The sequence below is a fragment of the Aquarana catesbeiana genome, linkage group LG05 (genome assembly GCF_042186555.1).
Source record: "Aquarana catesbeiana isolate 2022-GZ linkage group LG05, ASM4218655v1, whole genome shotgun sequence".
NCBI lineage: Eukaryota > Metazoa > Chordata > Amphibia > Anura > Ranidae > Aquarana > Aquarana catesbeiana.
In genome coordinates, this window is record NC_133328.1 from 176,952,952 (window position 1) to 176,980,589 (window position 27,638).

A 27,638-nucleotide genomic window follows, 5' to 3' on the forward strand; every position below is an offset into this window, starting at 1 on the left:
TTACAGCCAGAGGCTGACAGAAGCAAAAAGCCACCCTGAGCCAAAATACATAAGAATCCAGTAAATTAAACGGCATTCTTTCAGTTAGTAATAATTCTAGTTTATACATATGTTGCTACATTACGTTTTTAGCTACGTATACCAGGTGCCATCTGTAGAAGTAAATATAACATATGCCTGTGTTGAATATAGGAAGATGAATCATGTTTGGTCCCTTATTTAAAATCATATCCATGTCTAATGCCAAAACATTATTTTGAACAACATATGGTACCAGTATCTATCTGAGTTAATTGAATGATATTTACATAAGTTGAGCCATATTTGAGGGCTACCGAGCTATGAGATATTTGAAGGATAACTTGAAGGATAACTTCATCTTTATTCACTTTTAATTTATATTTTGTACCAAATTATCAACTTTGTAACTAGCAGTTGTTACATATTATATTCCATTGCTCTTCGGAATCATGAAGTTTCTTTCCACCGTTCACCCAAAAACAAACAATAGATACAATGTAATCCATAGTTAACTGTAGAACGTGTATGGCAGCAAACAATATCAACATTTCCAGTTGGGCATAAAGGATACTTTAAAAATCCCTCCTGTATTGATTTGTATTGTAAGTGTACTGTCTGCCCCATGTTGTAAAGCGCTGCACAAACTGTTGGCGCTATATAAATCCTGAATAATAATAATAAAAAGCTTTTACAAAACAAAGTAAGTAAGGAAAATGATTTTCAAGATAATTAATTGCCTTCCCTTACAGTATCAGATTTGTCAGATATACTTTAATTGTCAGAAATACTTAAATTCTGAGTAATATATTTGGTAGATTTATAGATGACTGAGCCACATCTAGTAATAAATAATCAGTCACCCAAAACTGATATTTACATTTTGATAGACACCGTTGAGATTTAAACCATTTAACACTTCAACTCCAGTGGTGATATACACTATCTGTAAATGAGTTTCCTGGTCTGCATACCCAGAGGGGTTCCATAATTAACCTCCCTGGCGGTTTTCCCGAGTGTGGCTCGGGGTTAAAATTCAGTACCATTAGCGGTAACCCCGAGCCACACTCGGGATCGCATTGCAGGATCCTGGGGCGGCTTTACTTACCTTGTCCCCGGGATCCTGCGATGTCCCCCGCAGTGTTCGAGGGCTCCGTCCTCCTCCGAAGCCTCTCCGTGCCAGGCTCCGTTCCCTGCGAGCGGCGCGACGCACGGGGGCGGAGCCTGGCGGCAAATTCAAAAAACTGTCAAAATCATAACACATACAGTACTGTAATCTTACAGATTACAGTACTGTATGAAATGATTTCACATCCCTTTTGTCCCCAGTGCTCTGGCCCATGCCCTGCATGCAGTTTTACATGATATATACTGTTCTTTCTGCCTGGAAACTGGAGATTGTCCATAGCAACCAAAAAGTGTCCCTTTACGTCAAAAGTGGCTTTAGACCAGCTAGAAAACAGCGATAGTAAATTAGAACACTTGCAGAATTGAGCGATAGTGAATTGTGGGGAAATTTATTTTATTACTATTTTTTAAAAAATTTTTTAATTATTTATTTTTATTTATTATATTATAATTTATGTTTTTGTGTTTCAAACTTGATCATACCCGGGATATCTACTAGACTCTGGTTTGGACAGATTTAAGTGTGTTATTGTTAAGATTTACAGACCTACAATATAAAACGCCAAATTTCCATGCAAAATAATTGTACCGCTTTCAGCACCTAAAATCCGAAATAATCATACCGCCAGGGAGGTTAACATTATGGAGTATACAAAATATAATTTATTTTTTGGAGTATGCAACAGGGAAATCTGAGATGTGCAAAGGTGACTTGGAACATCCAAAAATCTAAGTGGACAGAAAAAGATTCAGGAATTATAGTGGGAAAATATTACTGTTGGAGTACCAAAGACACTTAAGAAGCCAGGCACTCACTTAGGCCACCATTTTCCATGTATAACTAAAATATCACATTTGAGTGGATGGATTATTACTACACAATATTATCTGATCCAATGAGTGATCATTTCATGTTTAATGTGTTTAAAACTCAGTATGATGATGGCCTTCCTTGAGCTAATTTCTTTGCTAGCAAAGCCAGTGTTCTGCACTAGTCAGCTGCCATGAATGGCCCTGATTGTAGTGTATGAAATAGAAATACTAGTAAGAGAACCTTATAAGAAAAAGCAGTGCTTAACCTTTGCCTTTGAAGACAATCTGCTGTCAATTCGAAGTATTGTGACAAAGTGGCTAAAACTGATGTCTTAGTTGAGTTAAATTCCGCCAGAACAGAAACTGTATTAAGTTTTTCATTCTCCCCAGCCTTGAGTGGGATTTTTTACACTGTAGTTTTTTTTCCCACAAATGAACACCACATGCCAAATGTAAAATTTACTTTTTACAGCAGTTTCAAATACACATACTTTGCAGGCATTTAGCAACAGATGTAGTCTAGTTGATTAGTACATTTCTGTAAAGTCTTTTTTGGTTTTGGATCTTTTTTTATACACGTTTTGCATCTTTTTTGTGTCTGTTTCGGTGTCTGGCTTTGCTATAACTGCATAGGTCATTGCATTAATTACACTATACAATGGTATAGTGTAATTACACTATAATATGGTAGTTATTCCTTGTCTTTGTCCTTCCGATTTGCTACATAACCCCATTTCCAGTATATCTTTTCCAGTTTCCAGTCGTTATGCCTTTTCGTTATGCCTCACTCTCTTGCAAGTCTGCTTGTAGTAGAAACCTGCCTTAGTACCTGCTTTTCTGCTATGTCTTCCCTTAGATTTTGACAATTTTGTGTGCCCAGGTATAGAAGGTAGTTTGTTATGCAATATGTCCTGTTGGCATCTGAGTATTTGTAGGCATATCTAGTCTTGAGGGGAAGATGTCCGCTGTAAGGCCTCATGCACACTGGACATTACAAAAATGCCAGTAGCATTAGCTGTAGAAAGCTGTAGAATGAGTTTTGCAGCGTTTTGACATTAGCCTTTTTTCAGCGTTTTTCAGCTTTATTTTAGCAAAACTATACTCCCACATAAAAGCTGATAAATGCTGAATAGCCATGTTTTACAGCATTTATTGGCATTTTTCAGCATTTTTAAACTTGGAGCTTAGAGTTAGAGAGTTTTTACAGCTGAAAAAATCCTCTTAAAACCCACTAGTTCTGTGGTTTTTTTCCCAGCCAGAAAACGCCCCTGCAAAAAACGCTGATAACCACCTATGTGTGGACACATAGGATAACATGCTGGGGAGTTTACTGGCTGTAGAAAAAGAGACAAAAACAGCAGCTGTAAAAACATCCAGTGTGCATGAGGCCTAGGTCTAAGCGCATGCCAGTTACGTTGGCTATTTTCTCACTTTTTTTTGTCCTATGTGGGTAGCTTGGCTCTAGACCTTTAGCTTGGCCAAATATGCTTCCTTTTTTTTTTCTTTTTTTTCTGATTTCTTAGTATGTTATGTTTTTAAGTCAATTTGTCTTTCTATAAAGTTAGTTACGGCCCTAGGAGATCAAGAAACAGTTTGTGGTGATCAGTTTTAAAGTGGAACATGGGGCTTTATTTATGTTTATGTCTTATTTAGACCAAATAATTTTGTAATATTTGAAGACTGTCAGTTTATCTTTACCCGAAGTTTATTCAGTAGGAACCTGTCTAGTAGAAAAGCATGATATCACACTCAAGTCCCATGCTGTATTCACTTCATCTGCAGGAGCTGACTTCCTCTGGGATCCGTCACTTGTCAAACCACTTCCACTAACGCAAACATAAAGCTCCATGCCTCTGATTCATGTATCTCAAATCAAATTTATTAGTCCATCAGCAATGAGGAAAATCTACTCACGCCTCCCTCTAATTGTACAGTAGAGCTTCAGTGTGAGCAAAACACTAGAGCAGGTTTTTATGTTGTTTGCCATTAGGGGGACTATTCAAAATGCAAAGGAATTATATTACCACTCCAGGCTCCATTCAGACTATGTTATATAGTGCAAGAATAAAGTGATCTGTACCCAGTCTTGAGTTCAACATATCTTTGTTTGTAACAAAATAAGTATGTATACTAGTGTGGTGATTTCTATAGAGACCTTATGCTAATTCTGTGCAGATAAATTGGACTAAAGATTGTGTGTGGCAATCCCATTATCCTTTCACCGTATGCTCAATGCAGATTTTTTTTTTAAATCAAATAAAGTTTTATTGAAAGAAAAATAGATGAAAATAAGCAGCACAGTTTACAAAATCTTGTACATATTAACCACTTCATCCCCGGAAGAATTTACCCCCTTCCTGGTCATAGCACTTTTAGCAATTCGGCACTGTGTCGCTTTAACTGACAGTTGCGCAGTCGTGCAACGTTGCACCCAAACAAAATTGACGTCCTTTTTCTCCCACAAATAGAGCTTTCTTTTGGTGGTATTTGAATGCCTCTGCGGTTTTTATTTTTTGCGCTATAACAAAAAAAAGCATCAATTTTGAAAAAAACACAATATTTTGTACTTTTTGCTATAATAAATATCCCCTTTTTTTGAAAAAAAAAAGCTAATTTTTTCTCAGTTTAGGCCGACATGAATTCTTCTACATATTTTTGGTAAAAAAAAATCACAATAAGCGTATATTGATTGGTTTGCGCAAAAGTTATAGCATCTACAAAATAGGGGATAGATTTATAGCATTTTTATTATTATTTTATTTTTTTTACTAGTAATGGTGGCGATCTGCGATTTTTTTTAGCTACGACGGTTCGCGTAGGGGAGACAACCTGCCGCAGTATAACTGCGGCGATTGGTCGGGAAGCGGTTAAACTTACACCTTCAAAACTTTGGTATGTAGCAACAAATAATTTCTACTCAGTACAGCATCACACTTCTTGGATCGGACAAAAATAAACCATTCAAACAGAGGCCTGCTATGAGGAGTTGATATCCCGGGTGCCATACTCCCTACAGTGTCTATCACCTCCCCTTTACAGAAGTAGTCGGATCATAATTAGATCAACTGGAGCCATTCCAGGAACGTCTAGCCATTTTGCCCAGGTTTTTTTGAATTTTCTCACACTCCCCGTGTTAATAAATGTATTTTTGCAGCCTAATAGTGTCACCCATTTGATTCAGGCACTCCTTTACCGTGGGGGGTTTTACTGGATTCTCAAGATTAATTTCCTAGCCTGGAAGAGAGCCCTAGCTATCGCTAGTCTAGAGGGTTCCTCCTCAGGGATATTGTCTATAATTCCCAGCAAGCACAGTTTAGGATGTCCAATAAGCTGGACCTGAAATACCCGGTTAATGGTTTCCAGCACCTCCTTCCAGTAGATATGCAATTTAGGGCACCTCCATAACACGTGGATCAAGTCACCGTGGTCCCTCATACACCCTGTACAGGAAGGATCATCTCGCACACCCATTCTCACCAGTCTAGCTGGCGTGTAATGGACTCGCAGGAGTATATATAACTGGGACAACCTTTGGGCCACGTTTTAGGAGCATATGGGAACTTCCAAAAGAGCCTCCTCCCATTGGTTCTCCTCAAAGGCTCCTATATCCCTCTCCCACTTGGTTATGATCCCTGCTTTGCTGTCAGAAAGGAATTTTTTAAGCAGCATGGAGTAGCTGCACGAAATGAAGCCTTTGTATGAGGTTACTTCCCTCATGTAATTGAAAATGGGCATGGGGCTCTGAGTCCATGCCTCACTGTTCAGTTGGGCCTTAACCGCGTGTTGGAGATAATAGAACTGCATGGAGGCAGGGAGTCTAAATTCCGACTGTAAAGCAGGGAATGGACGAAGTTTACCATCTTTAAATATTTGTGTCATATGTGTGATCCTGTAAAGTTGCCATCTCATGCCATATTGTAGTTTCTCCAACTCTACGTATCGCTTGTTTCCCCAGATGGGGCTATACCTGGTGAAACCCTCTACTTCTTGTAACGCTCTAGGTTTGTTCCATACTTTCTGCATCAATTTGTAAGTAGGAAATAACTTATTTGATTTGGAAAACCTCAGCGCCTCCAGGCCCTCCACCAACCCCCCCTCCCCCAATTGTGAACTGGAGAAGGTGCGCCGTAGGGTCTCAATGCAGATTTAATAAGGTGAATAATTCACCAGTCAAGAGCCTGTGAGCAAAACAGAGATTTTTGCATATTTCCTAAGCCACTGGTATCTTTGTGATGTAGCTTCTGCATTCCACCATAAAAATGCCTTGAAAGTAAATTTCTTTGTCACATTCAGTCACTTGTCAAGATAACATTTTATCCATTATTGTAAATTTAATGCAATTAATATTTAATACCACTGAAAGAAGTTGGATATTGTCACTGTGTTTATTTAGATGAAAGTAATTACATTTTAAATATGCTCCTTTGCATGCATTCCTTCAGGATGCCTATTGTGGGCTGCATGTGTAACTGTAGGGCGTAGGTGCCTCAGTAACATTTTCAGGATTAGTACTTGTTTTTGCTGAACCTTAAATCTGTTGCATTTTAAAATCTTTCAAAACACCTGACATTTCTTCAGTATTCAGTATATTAAAAAATGGCTTCAGTAGGCTCATGCACTCTCCAGTGACATCAAGTAAAAAATAATGGACACCTTTAAAACCTTCAGCTGGTATCTCACCACACAGTAAGTTTATCTTGATGTATTGATTTTAGGCTCATTTTCCCAGATGAGGTTCAGGCTATTGTCAGAATCCCCTCCCGCATTCATTATTGCTTGCTTCTAGCGAAGAGAGTAGCAGTAGGCATTTTCATGATGTCCCAATCGTCCCCCCAATCTATTGTATTCATGTGGTGTCTCACAGAAAACACCCCTATCACTTTCTGCTTGACTAGCACGAGACATGGCTAATACTCCTGTTTCATCTTACTGACAATGCTTAATTTTTTAAACCACCTTATTATCATAGGAGGAAGGACCTTGTGAAAGGATCCTTCTCCAATTCTACTTTTTTTGCAGGAAAAGGTTGCTAATGTAGCATTTGAGAGATCCTAAGATTAAAATATATATCTAAGCCCTAAACATTTTTTTAGTTTTGGATGCAGTAGAATTAGAACCTCAACACCCCATGTTTCACACATCTATTTGTCCTGGTCACTTTTGAGTTTACAGAACAGGAATAGAGGGGACATCTTCCAATGGGGATACTTGTTCTAGTGGGATTTCCCTAAATTTGGAGCGCTTTCCTCTCTCTTCTTGTTAGGGTTACAGGAAGTGAAAGTAAACTTCCCCAATGAAACATAACTATAACTGGTGCACACAGAATCTGGTGCAGCTGTGCATAGTAACCAATCAGCTTCTAACTTCAGCTTGTTTAAGCTTTGACAATAAAACCTACAGTGCCTTGCAAAAGTATTTACCCCCCTTGGCATTTTTCGTGTTTTGTTGCCTCACAACCTGGCAACATTAACATGGATTGTTTTAGGATTTGCATCATTTAATTTACAGAACATGCCCACAACTTTGAAGATGTTTTTTTTTTTTTTTTTATTGTGAAGCAAACAACAAATAGGACAAAATAGCAGAAAAAGTCAATGTGCATAACTATTCACCCCCCTAAAGTCAATACTTTGTAGAGCCACCTTTTGCGGCTATCACAGCTCCAAGTCGCTTTGGATAAGTCTCTATTAGCTTGTCACATCTTACCACTGGGATTTTTGCCAATACCTCCTTGCAAAACTGCTTCAGCTCCTTCAAGTTGGATGGTTTGCGCTTGTGAACAGCAATCTTTAAGTCTGACCACAGATTTTCTATTGGATTGAGGTCTGGGCTTTGACTAGACCATTCCAACACATTTACATGTTTCCCCTTAAACCACTCAAGTGTTGCTTTAGCAGTGTGTTTGGGGTCATTGTCCTGCTGGAAGGTGAACCTCCGTCCTAGCCTCAAATCACACACAGAGTGGTACAGGTTTTTCTCATGAATATTCCTGTATTTAGCACCATCCATCTTTCCCTCAACTCTGACCAGTTTCCCAGTCCTGACTGCTGAAAAACATCCCCACAGAATGATGCTGCCACCACCATGTTTCACTGTGGGGAAGGTGTTCTTTGGGTGATGTGATGTGTTGGGTTTGCGCCAGACATAGTGTTTTCTTTGATGGCCAAAAAGTTCAATTTCAGTCTCATCAGACCAGAGCAACTTCCTCCATACATTTTGGGAGTCTCCCACATACCTTTTCCCAAATTAAAAATGTGCCATTTTTTTTTTTTTGCTGAAAGTAATGGGTTTCTTCTGGCCACTCTGCCATAAAGCCCAACTCTATGAAGCATATGGCTTATTGTCGTCTTTTGTACAGATACTCCAGTCTCTGCTGTGGAACTTTGCAGCTCCTCCAGGGGTAACTTAGGTCTCTGTGCTGCCTCTCTGATTAATGCCCTCCTTGCCCGGTCGGTGAGTTTTGGTGTGCAGCCGTCTCTTGGCAGGTTTGCTGTTGTGCCATGTTCTTTCCATTTGGTTATGATAGATTTGATGGTGCTCCTAGGGATCATCAAAGATTTGGATATTTTTTTAATAACCTAACCCTGACTTGTACTTCTCAACAACATTGTCCCTTATTTGTTTGGAGAGTTCCTTGGTCTTCATGGCAGTGTTTGGTTAGTGGTGCCTCTTGCTTAGGTGTTGCAGCCTCTGGGGCCTTTCAAAAAGGTGTGTATATGTAATGACAGATCATGTGACACTTAGGTTGCACACAGGTGGACATCATTTCACTAATTATGTGACTTCTGAAGGTAATTGGTTGCACCAGAGCTTTTTATAGGCTTCCTAACAAAGGGGTGAATACATACGCACATGCCAATTATCATTTATTTATTTCTGAAAAATAGTTTTATGTATATATTTTTCTAATTTTACTTCACCAACTTAGACTATTTTGTTCTAAACCATCACATATAATTCAGATTAAAAAAACATTGAACTAAAGGCTGTAATGTAACAAAATAGGTAAAAATCCAAGGGGGGGGGGTGAATACTTTTGCAAGGCACTGTAGAAGCTGATTGGTTACTATGCACAGCTGCACCAGATTCTGTGTGCCCCAGTTTTAGTAAATATCCCCTATAGATGGCAAAAATAATAATAAAAAAAAAATTACAAGGATTTTACCTTTTCTTGCTCTATCGAAAAAATCTATTTCCATTCTAGAGCTGGTGATGTCTCCTTCTGTCGTTCACACGGGCATATCTGTGCGAAGGGCTGTGTTTGCACAAACGAGATGCATGGACACAGCCGCTGGTCCCACTTTCCTTGAAGAAAAAGCATCCAAGACTTTGATGTGAGTTCATACAAAGTAGTGAAAGGACAAAAACATTCAGAGAGCTTTTGTTAGGCTGCTCAGAATCAAGACAGGCAAGGCTACCCTCCATTGAGTACACCAGTAAGTTCTCAGAAAAAAACATGCAGTAATGGAGGGAGCACCAGGCCAAAGGAGAAAAGAGACAAATTAAATGATTAGTTTATACTAAAAAAGCAGTGAGATGGAGGAGCTGATATACACCACCCAAGATAAATTTTCCAGTTTTTCAGCTACATGGGCAGCTTGGTTTGAGTATCGAGCCTCTCAGTGGTATCAAGAACTGATACGAGATAACATTTGACTTGTGTCCTACAGTTCTTTACACCTATTGAGGGTACAATCGGAGGGCATAGAGGACTGTGGGTGTGGTATGTCGCATCTAGGAGTGGATGGAAAGGGTAGCTGGTGGTTATCCCACCCCCTCTCCCTACATTACCCCTATACTCATCTCCCCCCCTTCTCTACTCTTTCTTTTCTTCCTTTGTCCCTCTTTCGCTAAATCCTAACATACAAAGGTTATGGGGTAGAGAGCTGACCTGGGTAGTCGGCTCCTATTCCCATTCCTCTCATGACTTGGGGTGCAGTCAGAAATCGGAATAAGTGTATTCTTGAAGGCCCTGAATTCTTAATTCTTACTCTGACAAGAATTAAGAATTCTAGAAATGGTAGCCAACTGGGCTACCATTTATAGAAATGGCTATGCATTGATATCTCTCGGAAGAATTTATGTCTTTTCATGTCGGGTATATTATTTGCAGGGAAGCACCTGTTGGTTCCGTTATTTGTGTTCTGTATTGTAAATGGAACCATGTCCATTCCCATTGGTACTTTTTAATGGATACTTTCTGTATTGTCCGTTAAAATCTCTAATAAAATCTTTATGAACAAAAAAGAAAAAAAAGCAGCCAATGCATTTCGGGGGTCAGAAAATCTTCCCCTTCATCAGGGCTGGTCCCACTTTGAAATCCATGTGGGTGCATTTTCCTGAATGCAGACAGGGTGTGGTCAGGCACACACACCCCCGCACCTGCACGGCTGTCAAATTAGGACCAGAGGCTACAGTCGCTGCGTCCCAATGGACATGAATGGGCCATAACTAAGGACTAACGTCCGAAACACGCAGGCTGTTTTACAGTATTGTACATGTCTTTTCAATACAGGAATACTTTTTTTTTAATGTCATCCAGAGTGTCGACCATCCCTTACCTTTTACTGCCTGCAGGTGGATGCATGGAACTCCTGTGCAGGCAAACATGGCCCTTCATATACCGAGGTATACACTTGCGCCAATATAATAATGTATGATAAAAATGAAATCTAAAGTGCTATGTAGCAGCTGCTGTAGCAAACCAAATGAGTGAATAATGTATAAAGTGATTCACAGGGGTGACTCCAATAATTAAATTGTCCACCGGGGTGATTCCATGTGAAGAAACAGCACTAGCTACTCTGGTTAATCAAACTAGGTATAAAATTGAACAGTGCATAACAAATGCATGTGAAAAATTAATTGACTAAAATACATAACAATACATGTGGTATTGAAAACCCATAAACTCCAAACACTGCTAAAGTAAACAAATATAGTGACATCCACTAAAAATTCCTTTCGGGTGTACAAAAACATCCTGGATGGATGATGTTCAGCATAGACAGCAGATCGTAAAGAATTCCAATGGGACACCAGTGCAGGATATGGTAAAAATTCCTACTCACCGGATGTAGTTGACCCTATTTACCATATGGCAAAAGGTTTCAAAACAAGCTGAATGGTCTCCGTGACCGGAGGAGGAAGAGAACTGACCAATCTCCACGTCCCTCCTCGCGATATCCCGTGGATCCATACTTGAGGTCTCTTAATCGGCAGGATGAAAAAGAAGAAAGAAACCGGAGGTCCTTGTAGCGCAAAAAGTTCCAGAATCGTTTATTGAAACTTGCTAACAAGGTTAACAATTTAAAATTCCCTCCCTGACTCACACAAATGGTAAGAACAGCAAGTCCCGTCGGCCGGGGGTTGGCGTGCCTTCCACCTGGGTATCAGCGTAGTGCACGGTGCGTATCAAGTTGATGCGCTTCATCATAGAAATTACATCATCAGAAGCCGCAAGCATGGCCCTTCGCCTGGGAGTATGCTTAGATACGTCCATGTGAAGGTAGAGTGATGTGATGGTAGAGTGATGGTCATTTTCTAAATATTGACAGTCATTTGTAATAGTGCTGCACAGTTTTGTGAGCGCTGTACAAATCTACAATTAGCCTCACTTTGGGGCCAATTTATAAAGCAGATGTATGGCATAATTATAGCCATCATCATAAATTAAAAAAATCGAATCTGTTTAGAAAGCGTTGTTCCGAAGTCCCATTTGTTTTATTGAATAGTGAAAAAAATTGGCAGAAGCAGGAAACCTGTCACCTAACTCTGACAAGTCTTTCCTCCTATCTAGGGGGATTTTGCAGAGAATTCACCCTGGGGCATCGGAGACTCCAAACTGAACAATGCATGTTTATAAATTAAATGTAAAATCCAGGTACATTGGAAAGCAATTAGAGCAGTGTCCTGTGGTGTTTGCAGAAAGCGTATACCAAGTTTTGTTTTAAATAGGGTTTGGAACATTGATAAGATCCCAACCACAAATTAACTGCAGTTTAATTTCTGTGAAATTGTTTGGTCTAATTGGATGACTTACATTCCAGGCAAAACATGACAAAATTTACATTGACTGATGGTCCCATTGGCCATTCACTGTCTGGATACTTATATTATATGCATGAATTCATTAATGATTTACACTGTGTATATTTGTAGAACAGAAAAATAACAATGCTCTGCAGTGCAGCAATAATTCATCATTACAGCACATTTGTGAATTAATTATGTGTAGTGAACTTCCACAACCTTTTGGAAATAAATACAGTTCCCTGGTTACATATGGGAGATGTGTTGGTTTGAAAGTGATCAGCATATTTATAAAACTTTATCACAAGCCAATAACTTTTTTACTGACTCCTGTCTTTTTCTTAGTAGTGCAAGTTAAGTCATTCATATTGATTCGTTACAGAAGTAGGGTCTGTGTTCACTTTGAACATCCAATCATGTGTGAAGCAGAATAAATAAACATGATTGCTTGATTTAAGTAGACAGAGTTTTGTTTTATTTTAGAAGCTTGGTGAACATTCACTTTGCTAAATTAACAGCATCTGTTCCTTCACCAAATATACCTTAGTCTTTGGTGCCATACATGTCCAGTTTTTTTTTTTTTTTGCAATATAATACCTTTACAAATACATGTTCCTAGGACTTTTTTCTTTACCAAGGATTTTTATTGAAAATTTTCAGAGATATTAACATGCAAGTAATGAAAAGAAACAGAAAAAAAGTTTCCAGTGGATACTCAATACAAGTAGTGGCGGCCCGTCCATACGGGGCTCACGGGCGCCGCTCCCTCTATCCATGTGTCCGACCCCCTAATCTACATGTGGGGTGCAGGACACATGGATTCCAATTAGGGTTTTTTTTAAGCACGTGATTAGAGCCAGAGGCTCCAATAGGCTTCAAAAAAGGGTGGGCTTGGGGCGCAGTACTCAGTTGTATGACAATAGCAAATGAATATTCACTATTGTCCTACTGATTCTCCTCCCGGCCAATCAGGAAGCAGGTCGTGAGACCCGTTTCCTGATTGTGCCCAAAGGAGAACCATTCCAATTGAGCTAGGAAGAGGAGGGAGGAGATGCCGTGATGCCGAGGAGGAGAAGCAAGGGTAAATCACCGTCCCATCGCCCACGCCATAAATGGGGTAGGTGCCGGGCTGGGAACTGTCCGACCGACCGACCGACCAAACGGGAGGAAATATAGAAATATACCACCAGCCGCCACTGAATACAAGTAGTTGATGTGCCATATCAGGGACTGTTGACAACCTTGAGTCTGACCTTTGTTATTTGTGTTCGTTGTACATAAGTTACGCATAGATTTTATATAGTTACATTTCACTCTCAATCAACCCAACACACTGGGAGAAAAGAAGAAAGAAAAGATAAGAAAGGAAAGAAGGAAGGAAGCAGGGCTGTCCTGCTAGCCCTTCAAAGAGGGTTATTTATTGTGTACCCGAGATATATTGTACCTAAGGGTTCCATATTTTTTGCCATTCAAAATAGTAAATCATTTTTCATTTATCATATCCATATTAATTTATCAGTGTAAATGCGATGGATGAAGATTTTGAGGATCCAGTGCTGCCAGAAAAATGAATGAGATCAATTTTTTACTATGTCTTCATGCCTCCTCTATGGATTGGTTCAAAGGGGCCTGCTATGGAGATTTTTTAAGGTTGATCTGGGTTATGGCATATATGACATTCTGTACCCAAATCCAAAACCTTTTAAACTTTGGGCACTCCAAGGACTTTTTTAAGGATCAGAACAACTTTAGGCCCTCTTGCCATCTGCCCTCACCTGTTCCTCAACCATGGCTGTATTCCTGGATTCCACAAGCAAGTCCAGCAAGTCATACTAATTACTAACACATTCTAAGAAAATGGTCTGTTTTGCAGTTGGAATAGTGTGTACTTAAACAGTCACAACCCTAAAAGAAAAGGGATCATTGAATATGAATCATTGTTTCACCCAAACATTTCCCAGTTTTGAGCAAACAAATGGTTAAAAGTGCAGGGAAAGTGATGATTAAAACCAGCATAATTTCAATCAGAGGGCATTCTTGAACAATTGCACTGACATTTTTAACATTTGGTAGCTCTAAACCAGGAGAGAGTGAAATGCATTAGTGTCAGATTGACATGGACTACTGTTCAGTTTTCATCCAATTACATTATCAAACAAAAGTTGATGCAAAGCTTCCAAAATTGCTATAATTTTTCTAAGGACCACTATCCTAGAATACATTACAGTGCACCTTCAATACAATTTTGTTATCAATTTTTGAATAATAACAAAAATAGAGGAAGTGGACCATGACGGGGATGCATGAGAATGGGCAAATGTGGTTGCTCGGGTGTGAGGTCTAGTCAAGGTGGCTGAAGGTGGCAAGAAAGTATGCAGCACAGATAGGTTAGGACTTTATATGGTCACACCAACAAAAAGACTTTTCAATGCAGTACTTTTTGTGAACATGAATGGGATGGGGAGTAAAGAGTATTTTCTGATCACTTTTAATGTCAACAAGAGCTGTGGTTTAATCCCCCACACACCTCCCCACCAATTTCTGCTATACATGTTGCTACTATTTCTGACAGGATAGGATAAGGCATGATAAGCATGCCCACATTACACACTGACTTCTAAAAGTTGTCATGTATGTAAATTGCTACTAATCTATTTCTTAAATGCCATAAGATCATCGTCGTTCAGGTGCTTATCTAATAGTTTAATAGTTTTTTGAAACTATCGATGCTCTCCGCTGAAACCACTGCATGTGGAATGGAATTCCACATCCTTGCCACTCTTATGCCGCGTACACACGAGCGGACTTTCTATCCTACTTGGTCCGGCACACTTTCCGACGGACTTTGTCCGCCAGGTGCGCCGGACTTTAAAACGGACGGACTTGCCCACACACGCCGGGACTTTCCGGCGGGCTAAGTCCGCCCGTCTTTCCGACGGACTTTCGCCGGAGTTCCGGCGGACTTTCAGAATGAACGGACTTGCCCACACACGGACAAGTCCGTTCATTTTGAACGTGACTCAGGTGCGACGGGACTAGAAAAGGATGTCAATCTTGCCGCTTTTATCGGCGAGATTGACACCTTACTAGCCCCGTCGCGGGGCATACCAGGCCCTTAGGTCTGGTATGGATTATAAAGGGGAACCCCGCTACGCCGAAAAAAACGGCGTGGGGTCCCCCTAAAATCCATACCAGACCCCGATCCGAGCACGCAGCCTGGCCGGTCAGGAAAGGGGGTGGGGACGAGCGAGCGCCCCCCCCTCCTGAACCGTACCAGGCCGCATGCCCTCAACATGGGGGTGGGTGCTTTGGGGGAGGGGGGCGCCCTGCGCCCCCCCCCCCAAAGCGCCTTGTCCCCATGTTGATGAGGACAAGGGCCTCTTCCCGACAACCCTGGCCGTTGGTTGTCGGGGTCTGCGGGCGGGGGCTTATCGGAATCTGGGAGCCCCCTTTAATAAGGGGGCCCCCAGATCCCGGCCCCCCACCCTATGTAAATGAGTATGGGGTACATGGTACCCCTACCCATTTACCTAGGAAAAAAGTGTAAGTAATAAAACACACTACACAGGTTTTTAAAATATTTTATTAAACAGCTCCGGGGGGGGGGATCTTCCTCCGGCTTCGGGGGTCTTCTTCCGGCTTCGGGGGTCCCTCCGCTTCATCTTCTCCCGGCGTCCGGTTGGTTCTTCTCCCGGTGTTCCAGTTCTTCGGCCGGCTCCTCTGCTGTCTTCAGGTAGCTCTCTTGCCAGCAGAGGTCCGGACTTCTGGGCTTCTGGGCTTCTTCTCTTCTCTTCTCCAGATGTTGACACGACGCTCTCTCCTGCTGGACTGCTCTCCGAGGGCTGCGTTGTGACTTATATAGGTGGAGACCCCGCCCCCTTTTGATGTCACAGTCCCTGGGCATGCTGGGACTGTGACGTTTTAGGGGGCGTGGTCAACATCACCCAGTGACCACGCCCCCTAAAACGTCACAGTCCCAGCATGCCCAGGGACTGTGACATCAAAAGGGGGCGGGGTCTCCGCCTATATAAGTCACAACGCAGCCCTCGGAGAGCAGTCCAGCCGGAGAGAGCGTCGTGTCAACATCTGGAGAAGAGAAGAGAAGAAGCCCAAAAGCCCAGAAGTCCGGACCTCTGCTGGCAAGAGAGCTACCTGAAGACAGCAGAGGAGCCGGCCGAAGAACTGGAACACCGGGAGAAGAACCAACCGGACGCCGGGAGAAGATGAAGCGGAGGGACCCCCGAAGCCGGAAGAAGACCCCCGAAGCCGGAGGAAGATCCCCCCCCCCGGAGCTGTTTAATAAAATATTTTAAAAACCTGTGTAGTGTGTTTTATTACTTACACTTTTTTCCTAGGTAAATGGGTAGGGGTACCATGTACCCCATACTCATTTACATAGGGTGGGGGGCCGGGATCTGGGGGCCCCCTTATTAAAGGGGGCTCCCAGATTCCGATAAGCCCCCGCCCGCAGACCCCGACAACCAACGGCCAGGGTTGTCGGGAAGAGGCCCTTGTCCTCATCAACATGGGGACAAGGTGCTTTGGGGGGGGGCGCAGGGCGCCCCCCTCCCCCAAAGCACCCACCCCCATGTTGAGGGCATGCGGCCTGGTACGGTTCAGGAGGGGGGGGGGGCGCTCGCTCGTCCCCACCCCCTTTCCTGACCGGCCAGGCTGCGTGCTCGGATCGGGGTCTGGTATGGATTTTAGGGGGGACCCCACGCCGTTTTTTTCGGCGTAGGGGCTTCCCTTTATAATCCATACCAGACCTAAGGGCCTGGCATGCCCCGCGCTCGCCGCAATAGGAAAATGTGTTTTTCCTATTGCAGCGAGCGTGAGATGCAATACCCTGCCCTCGTGTTGTATCTGGTCCGTCGGACCAGCCTACACACGAGCGGGCTTTCCGTCGGACCAGCACACACACGAGCGGACTTTCCGCCCGAAACTGAGTCCGGCGGAAAGATTTAGAACTTTCTTCAAATCTAGGTCCGGCGGGCTTTTGGGAAAAAGTCCGCCGGAAAAGTCCGCCGGTGCCTACACACGGGCGGATTGTCCGGCACACTCTGGTCCGCCGGACCAAGTATGCCGGAAAGTCCGACCGTGTGTACGCGGCATTACAGTAAAGAACCCTCTACGCAGTTTAAGCTTAAACCTCTTTTCTTCTAATTTTAATGAGTGGCCACATGTCTTATTAAACTCCCTTTTGCGGAAAGTTTTATCCCTATTGTGGGGTCACCAGTATGGTATTTGTAAATCAAAATCATATCCCCTCTCAAGCGTCTCTTCTCCAGAGAGAATAAGTTCAGTGCTCATAACCTTTCTTCATAACTGATATCCTCCAGTCCCGTTATTAGCTTTGTTGCCCTTCTCTATACTCACTCCATTTCCAGTACATCCTTCCTGAGGACTGGTGCCCAGAACTGGACAGCATACTCCAGGTGAGGCCAGACCAGAGTCTTGTAGAGTGGGAGAATCATCGCTTTATCTCTTGAGCTAATCCCCTTTTTAATGCATGCCTATATCCTGTTTGTTTTGTTAGCAGCAGCTTGGCATACCATTGCTGAGCCTATCATCTACTAGGACCCCCAGTTCCTTCTCCTTCCTTGATTCCCCCAGAGGTTCTCCCCCCAGTGAGTCGATTGCATTCATATTTTTGCCACCCAAATGCATTATTTTAAATTTTTCCACATTAAACCTCATTTGCCATGTAGTTGCCCACCCCATTAATTTGTTCAGATCTTCTTGCAAGGTTTCTGCATCCTGCGGAGAAGTTGCCCTACTTAGCTTAGTATCGTCCGCAAATACAGCTCATTTATGAACAAATTAAATAGGGTTGGTCCCAGCACAAAACCCTAGGGGACCCCACTTTCCACCCCTGACTTTTTCGAGTACTCCCCATTTATCACCACCCTATGAATTCGCCCTTGTAGCTAATTTTCAATCCATATACTCACCCTATGGCCCCTGCCAACGGACCTTACTTTGTACAGTACACGTTTATGGTGAACTGTGTCAGATGCTTTTGCAAAATCCAGATAACCACATCTACGGGGCTTCCCTTATCTAGATGACAGCTCACCTCCTCATAGAAGGTTAGTAGATTGGTTTGGCAAGAACAATTCTTCATGAATCTTGTATATAGTCCCTTATCATGCCCAAGAGCTTGCATACTATTGATGTTAGCCTAACTGGTCTGTAATTCCCAGGGATGTATTTTGGCCCTTTTTTAAATATTGGTGCTACATTGGCTTTTCTCCAATCAGCTGGTACCATTCCAGTCAGTAGACTGTCAGTAAAAATTAATAACAATGGTCTGACAATTACTTGACTGAGTTCCCTTAGGACCCTCAGGTGCAAGCCATCTGGTCCCGGTGACTTGATGTTAAGTTTTCCAAATCTATTTCTAATTCTGTCCTCTGTTACCCATGAGAGTGCTTCCTGAGATGTATCATGAGGATAAACACTGCAGTTTTGGTTACTGAAGCCCCTTGATTCCCTTGTGAAGACTGAGGAGAAGAATAAATTCAATACGTTCACCATCTTTCCATCCTTAGTAACCAGATTCCTTTCATCATTATTTATGGGACCTATAAGGTCTGTCCTCCCTCTTTTACTGTTTACATACTTAAAGAATGTCTTGGGATTTCTTTTTGCTCTCCTCCGCTATGTGTCTTTCGTGTTATATCTTAACCGCCCTATTCGCACCCTTACATTTCTTGTTGCATTATTTGTAAAGTATGAATGCTGATGATGATCCCTCAGCCTTGTATTTATTGAAGGCTTCTCCTTTTCTTTTATATGCATTTTTACATTGTAGTTAAGCCATCCAGGACTTTTGTTCGCTCTTTTAAATTTATTTCCTAATGGTATGCACTGGCTAATACCCTTATTCAATATGCCCCTAAAGCAAACCCATCTGTCCTCCGTGTTCTTTGTTCCTAAGATTTTATCCCAATTTATATCTCCTAGCAAGGTTCGTTGGTAAGGGAAGTTGGCTCTTTTGAAATTCAGTGTCTTTGTATTTCCCTTGTGTTTCCTATTTGTTTCTTATTTGTGTGATTTATACTGAAGCTCAGGGGCGTTGCTAGGTGGCAAAAAGACCAGGGGCTTCAGCCCGAAGTCCAAGGCCATCACGGGGGGGGGCCCTCTAGTGGCGCTGGGTTTTTTTGGTTGGGCGGAGGGGTTGTGTGGCGGGGGGTAAGCTCACATGCTGACCACTAAACTGACCTACCTAACCTACATACACTGACCTACCTGACACACACACTGACCTACCCGATACACACTGACCTACATACACTGACCTACCTGACCATCATACATTGACCTACCCGACACACACTGACATACCTGATGGTCATACACTGACCTACCCACATACACTGACCTACCCGACATACACTGACCTACCTGACACACACTGACCTACATACACTGACCTACCCGACACACACTGACCTACCTGACCATCATAAACTGACCTACCCGACATACACTGACCTACCCGACACACACTGACCTACCTGACCTACATACACTGACCTACACTGACCTACCTGACCCACACTGACCTACACACACTGACCTACCCGACACACACTGACCCACACTGACCTACCCACATACACTGACCTACCCGACATACACTGACCTACCTGACACACTGACCTACCCGACACACACTGACCTACCCGACACACACTGACCTACCTGACCGTCATACACTGACCTACCTGACACACGCTGACCTACCTGACCTACATACACTGACCTACACTGACCTACCTTACCCACACTGACCTACATACACTGACCTACCTGACTGACACACACTGACTTACCTGACATACACTGACCTACCCGACACACACTGACCTACCCAACACACACTGACCTACCCGACACACACTGACCTACCCGACACAAACTGACCTACCCGACACAAACTGACCTACCCGACACACACTGACCTACCCGACACACACTGACCTACATACACTGACCTACCTGACTGACACACACTGACCTACCTAACCGTCATACACTGACCTACCTGACCTACATACACTGACCTACCTGACTGACACACACTGACCTACCTGACATACACTGACCTACATACACTGATCTACCCGACACACACTGACCTACCCGACACACTGACCTACCTGACACACACTGACCTACCTGACCGTCATACACTGACCTACCCGACATACACTGACCTACCCGACACACACTGACCTACCTGACCGTCATACACTGACCTACCTGACCTACATACACTGACCTACCTGACTGACACACACTGACCTACCTGACATACACTGACCTACATACACTGATCTACCCGACACACACTGACCTACCCGACACACTGACCTACCTGACACACACTGACCTACCTGACCATCATACACTGACCTACCCGACACACACTGACCTACCTGACCGTCATACACTGACCTACCCGACATACACTGACCTACCCGACACACACTGACCTACCCGACACACACTGACCTACCTGACCTACATACACTGACCTACCTGACTGACCCACACTGACCTACTTGACCCACACTGACCTACATACACTGACCTACCTGACCCACACTGACCTACCTGACCCACACTGACCTACATACACTGACCTGGTACCTGACATACACACACTGACTGACCTACCTGACCAGAAGGAAACAGACTTCAGACTTCATGTGTCCGGGTCCTGTAGCAGCAGCTCAGCCGTGGTGCTGGTGTGTGAGGCTGCCAGAGTAGATGAGGAGAGCCGCCCGCCCGAGCGCCGATCGATCCCGCCTTCTTCCTGTTCCAGTCACAGCACGCTGATAGGTGGAGTGCAGGCTCTGGGAGACGCGGGGGATGCTGCTCAGGGTGGCGGTGTCTTTTTTCTCTCTCCCTCCTGGGCTCTTCCCGGCTGCCCAGGTATCCCCATCCCTGCTGCTCTGCACTGACGCCGCCACTGGAGGGACGGTCAAGTCGCAGGCCCCATGAGCACTATAGCGGAGGAGGAGGAAGTGCAATCCTCCTCCGCTTTAACTGCAGGGCAGTGTGGGCAGTGACGTCACTGGTTGCTAGCCGCTAGGCGGCTATAGCAACCAGTGACCAAAAGTAGATTCAGGCGGGGGCGGAGCTGGAGCTGGAGCCAGCGCTACCACGGCTCAATCCGCCCCGTCCCCTGCATTCTGGACTGGCACAAAAGACTCGGGGCTATTGGCCCCAGGCTCGGGGCTGTAGCCCCAATAGCCACCCCCTGGCGACGCCTCTGCTGAAGCTAATTGACCTGTGATCGCTGTTTCCTAAATTGCCCCTTATTTCCACATCCGTGATCAGGTCTGTATTGTTGGTAATCAGTAGGTCTAGTAACACTTTGTTTCTAGTTGGTGCGTCTACCATCTGACCCATGAAATTGTCCTGTAAGACATTTAGGAACTGGCAAGCCTTAGACAAATGCCCAGTTCCTTCCGCCCAGTCTATGTCTGGATAAATAAAATCCCTCATTATGATGACACTTCCCATCCTTGCTGCTAATCCAAATTGTGATGAGGTCCATCTCCCCCTCCTCCCTTATGTTGAGGGGCCTATAGCATACTCCCAGTATTATTTTCCCCTTAGTTTCATCCCTTTGGAGCTCTACCCATAAGGATTCCACCTCCTCCCTAGCTCCCTTAGTGATGTAATCTCCCACATTAACTTCTACACTATTCTTGATATACAGGCATACCCCTCCCCCTTTTTTACCCTCTCTATCCCTGCGATAAAGGGAATGGTTGCCAGCCAATCGTGAGAGCTGTTGAACCAAGTCTCTGAAATTCCCACAAAATCTAAATCCTCCTCGTATAACAGTATCTCTAGTTCTCCCATCTTGTCCGCCAGGCTCCTAGCATTGGTGAACATGCCGCGTCCTTAACGCTTTAACAGTAAAGAACTCCGTACGCAGTTTAAAGTGGCTGTAAATCTCAGATATGAAAATTAAACAAAGCATATCCCTTCTAGGTAAGTATGTAAGTTTATTTTTTCACTTTCCTGCACTTCTCTTATAAGGAGAGAAGCTTGCTGTAGAGTGTTCAGCAGCTGACCCATCTGGGGGTGTCAGATGCTGATATTTTCCACCACGCTGTAAAGTTTTACCTGCAACCCCATTTCAAGGCACAGTAGTGTAGTAGAGCATGACAGAAGAAACTACAGGGTGCAGACGGATGATGAATACCCTTCAGCAATCATCTCTCTTCATCACAGTAGAAATTGGCAATGTGGGCAACAGAGCAGAAAAAAATATTTATTGCTTACTTTGCAGCAAATTCTGCTTTTTGCTTTTTTTTGTATTTTAAAGACAGATAAAGACAGAGTGTATTTTCAATTTAAAAAAAGTACCTCCTGTTGCTCTCAGCCTTCTCCAAATCGCCAAATTCCTTTTTTGATTGCTGCTGTGATCAGACTTCCTGTTAGAGGGTGGCTACATGCCTTCTCCGTGGCCCCACTGTATGTAGGAACATAGCCACCCTCTCTTGTTCACCCACCAGGTAGACCAGGGACTGTATGTATGAACGTAGCCGCCCTCTCTCCCTCATCCACCAGGTAGACTAGGGATTATGGGATTTGTATTGTTTATAGAGCAGTGCACATGACTGCAACTAACATGCAGGGAGAAGGGACGTGTTGAAGTCACCACGCTGTTTCTATCCTGGAAGGACGGGTGTTCAATGTTAGCTGGCCGTCTCTTCATTTTATGCAAGATTTTATCAGCTTTACTGTAAGTGCAATACTTTTTTATATCAAATAAAGTCTTAGCAATCTTACACTATGACGAGATTTTCTTTTTGGGGTATGTCTGCCGAATGGAATATAGGTTCACTCCAGTGATTGGATACGTGGGTGCAAGTCCCTGGGTCAGAGGTCTTCTTTCCCTGGTCAGTTCCTATCTATGCAGATATCTGAGCATACAAGGCCTTGGCTGGGCTAAAGCCACAAGCCTGTATTGCTTGCCATCTAGTAAGCGAGTTTTTCTCAAGGTGGCGGTGTACACAAAGATGGCATGAATCACTGTGGTGTTGTTGTTCCATTTACTGAGGGATTTTCACTTCAACAATATTGGGTGGTCGGATGTTATTTGTACCCACAACCCCATGGACTTGGCATCAATTAATTTAATTTATTATTTATTTATTTATTTATTTCAGTTACTTATATAGCGCCGTCAATTTACGCAGCACTTTACATATACATTGTACTTTCACATCAGTCCCTACCCTCAAGGAGCTTACAATCTAAGGTCCCTAACTCATATATTTAATGTATAATTAGCACGGTTTCTTTTTGTTTATGTTGTATTTTGTGTATATCTCACATTTGAGCTGCAGCTTTTTAATCCAATCCTTTAGTTTAATTTAGAATTTATTCACATTGGCGAGGTATTAACCCATTAACTAACATGCACTGCTTGTTCCAAACAGACAGAAGTGTAAAGTGTTAAGACTGTAAAGCCTAGTACACACGGGCCGAATGTCAGACGACACCGGTTCAATAAAAACCAGCCGACATTCAGCCCGTGTGTACGGCAGCCAGTCTGACAGAAGCCAGCAGCCGACTGGCTCCCGAGCCATTGGCTGAGAACGCTGACCGTAGTGTTCTGGCGGTGGGGCCCTTCCTTTGTTAGAACACAACAGCTCAGCAGAGGAGATCGTTTAATTAACGTTGGGGCTTAGTACAGCGGCTCCGACTGGAGCTGTCAGATTTTTTTTCGTTCAACCGGCTGAGTTGATAAAAAAAAACTATTATACCCCTTTCACACTGAGGCAGTTTTCAGGCATTTTAGCACTAGAAATAGTGCCTGGAAAACACCTGAAAACTGCCTCCCATGCCTCCCAGGTGTGAAAGCCTAAGTGCTTTCACACTGGGGCGGTGCGTGCAAAAAAAAAAAAGCGATTCAGAAGCGCTGCAACACGGGCACTTTTAACCCCTTGATAACCCCTTCTTGGCGGCCTGAAAAGCGCTGCTTAAACAGCGGTAAAGCGCCGCTAAAACTAGCGGCGCTGTACCACTAATGGACCCGCAGCCCCAGGGTGAAAGGGGTCTTAGTGTGTACCAGCGTAAGAGTAGTCTAAATTTGATAGGGTATAATTCTCATTATAATGAATAGTAAATACAACTGTGTGTATAGTGTATAAATGTATGTCCTTATCCATGAAAAAGATCTAATATACTTTTTCTTGTCTCTATTTTTATTTTAGGCTCTTGAGAACCCAGTCATTGGAATGGTATTACAACAATGTGAAAAGTCGCTTCAAACGTTTCGGCAGTGCCAAAGTTCTGAAGAATTTGTATAGAAAGCATAGGCTCGAAAGCGGAGCAAGTGCTGAAATTTTAGGTGAGGACATTTTGCACAGATTTTATATAAAACAGTCTATCTATATAACAGCTTAAATCTGTTCTCCCTAACTAGCATCCCTTTTGTGCTATATTTACAGCTGTGTCAGTTAACCTTTTACAAAACTAAGCAAATCAAACTGAGTAAATTATGTCAGAATGGTCACTAGTTCCAGTAATATAGGAAGCTAAAGTTATGTACCAATCGGGTGACTGATGCCACAGGGCAAAATTCAGTTTTTACAAATAAAATAAACATGTTAATGCATTCACTACACTAGGATAAAAAATGTCCAGTACCTTGTCCTGCTCTTTCTGTGTGCAAGTACTTACCTGCTGTCCTGCTTCACTGCCACTGGGTTCTCCAATCTGTGCAGCTATCCTTTTCTTCCAGGTTCTATAGGCAGGTACAGAAGGGCAATTGACTTCTGCCACTCTCAGCCAAATTACTGGGAGGAGGGAGCATGGGCATGGATTGCCAGCACTGTGTGTGTCTATGATTGCATCCAGCACCAGCTGGGGGCATACATGCATGGCTGTCTCCTTAGCAGCCAACAAGCTAAAGAGAAACCCACAAATGGGAGGGAGGTGCTTGGGGATTGGCGGTAGGCGAAAGAAGGAGGCCATTTGAAAAAATAAAAAATAAAATAATCATTATTTTATTTAATTGTAAGCCTCCACTCCAGAAAATAAAAAAATAGGATTTAATATCACTTTAAAAAATCAAGATACTGTATCATGTTAGATATAGGTTCTTAAGCCATTACAAAACTTGATTGAAGTTTTTCAGTGCTCTTTAGGTATGAGCCTGATGTTCGTTTGCTCTAAAACGAACTGAACATATGGGGCGTTTGTGCAGAATGCCCCATAATGCACTGCGATATTGCAGTGCATTGCTGTATAATGATTGGCCAAAGCATGCACCTGACCTGCATGCTTTGGTCAATCACAGCGCGCTCTGCTGAGAGAGCCAGGGTGCCTTTGGCCAATCATGGCTTAGGGGGACTAAGTCCATGCCCCACACTATAAAAGGCTGCTTACATAGCGGCCGTGTATAATGTGTGGACGGAGATAGTTTGAGCTAGATTAGGCAGGCAGGTTAGTTAGTTGCAGTGTATATATATATATATATATATATATATATATATATATATACTTTGCATTCAGTGTAGCCTATATATTCAGTGTAGACTCTATATTAAGTCAATGCAGGCAGTGTAGTTTATATAACACAGTGTATTGAAGTGGTTAAAGGGAATCCTGCGCCAAAATTTAAAAGAAAAATGGCATGGGGTCCCCCCCAAAATCCACACCAGGCCCTTCAGGTCTGATGTGGATTTTAAGGGGTACTCCGCACCAAAATATAAAAGAAAAATGACGTGGGGGTCCCCCCAAAATCCATACCAGGCCCTTCAGGTCTGGTATGGAGTTTAAGGGGAACGCGGCGCCAAAATTAAAAAAAACTATTATCCAAGCATGCAATCTGGCAGGCCGCATGAAAAGGGGGGACGAGAGAGCGCCCCCCCCCCTGAACCGTAACAGGCCACATGCCCTTAACATGGAAAGGGTGTTTTGGGGTCCCCCCAAAGCACCATGCCCCCATGTTGATGGGGAAAAGGGCCTCATCCCCACAACCCTTGCCTGGTGGTTGTGGGAGTCTGCAGGCGGGGGGCTTATCAGAATCTGGAAGCCCCCTTTAACAAGGGGGCCCCCAGATCCTGGCTCCCCCTATGTGAATGGGTAGGGGTACATTGTACCCCTACCTATTCACCAAAAAAGTGTCAAAAAAGTAAAAACGGCAGCAGACAGTTTTTGACAATTCTTTTATTTAAAAAAAAAAGTGTCCCGCAATGTCCATCCATCTTCAATCACGGGGCCGACGGTCCAGAGAAAAAAAAAACACGAAAAACTCCGCCTCCATGGGTGACGTCCCGCCAACTGCAGCCTTTTTGCTGTGACAGATATTATATAGTAAAAAAGAAATAACCGCGCTAAATATAAGTGAAACACGTGAAGCAATCTCAAAGACTTCCGTAAGGAAGTACATATACAAATACAAAAATGTTGAAAAATATTAAAAATTAAATTATGAAAAGTACATGGGTCAACACATGTATGTATGAATCAAACATGAGTGTCCATATGTAATATTTGCGAATAAAAATAAGTGTCCATATATAGTAACAGAAAATAAGAATGTGAAGTAATGATCTGAAAACAGTCCAAGAAAGACCCCTTGGGTGAATCCAACCAGAGTCAATGGTGTAAAAAATATGAGTGACAACCCATACAGTATCCGCAAATACCCAATAATTGCGCTTACTGCAAGGCAAGCGTACACCAGCCTGTATTACGTCTTGGTGTGGAGAATCCAGATGGTGCTCTTAGACTGTATACATCGTAGCTGAAAGGATGTAATGAGGACACCAAACTTCCATCTCATGGACATGTAAATAAAAGGAAACTGGCCATAGTGTAATACTGCCAAACTAATTAAAGTTTATAAAAGGTAGAAAACTTACACTAGTGCATAAAAATACAGCAGGAAAAAAAGGGAACTTAGAGTGAACACTAGCAAACTCAGTAGTGAAGATGAGACCCCACACTCCGTGCAAATATTGCGCTTACCACAAGGCAAGCCAACAACAGCTTGTGTTCAGTATTGGTTAACCACACCACACTACGTGATCCACCACCAGGCAAATAATGCGCTTACCGCAAGGCAAGCCAACCACAACTTATGTTCAATAGCAGTATGAGAGATCCATTGGCGTTCTGGACTGCTTGCGGCAGGAACCGGGGGATACAGCAGAGACTCCAAAATGGCATCTCACAAGCATGTAAATAAAAAGGAACTGGCCATAGTGTAATACTGATAAAAACGATTTTCTCCACAGATATTATACAGCCAAGGGTGGGGCCACCCAGTGACATAACTGGGTGACCCTGCCCCTTCTAACATCATGTGACCTGAAGGGCTGGTATGGATTTTAGGGGGGACCCCCACGCCATTTTTTAAATTTTTGAAAATTTCTTGAAAAATGTTTCCTTTTTATATTTTGCTTAATATCCATACCAGACCCGAAGGGCCTGATAATGGACTGGGGGGGGGGACCCACGCAGTTTATTTTTCAGCAATTTTTTTATGTGCAGTATATTGCCGGGATCCGACAACACATTACAGCCGCAAGCAATTTTAAATGAATTTTTTTCTTTAGAAATGTAATTTTGCTGCGGTACTGTTATAAACATGGGAAAGAGGC

The 27,638-nt window shown here is 43.1% G+C and overlaps 1 protein-coding gene across 5 annotated transcripts in view; it reads left to right on the forward strand.

Moving 5' to 3' along the window:
• MYRIP (myosin VIIA and Rab interacting protein) overlaps positions 1 to 27,638 on the forward strand; it is a 722,788-nt gene that overhangs the window by 514,962 nt on the left and 180,188 nt on the right. For all 5 annotated transcript variants that reach the window (XM_073630373.1, XM_073630374.1, XM_073630375.1 and 2 more), the window contains exon 4: positions 24,240 to 24,376. In XM_073630373.1, the coding sequence (XP_073486474.1) occupies positions 24,240 to 24,376 (137 nt within the window). The remainder of the gene's footprint in view (positions 1 to 24,239; positions 24,377 to 27,638) is intronic.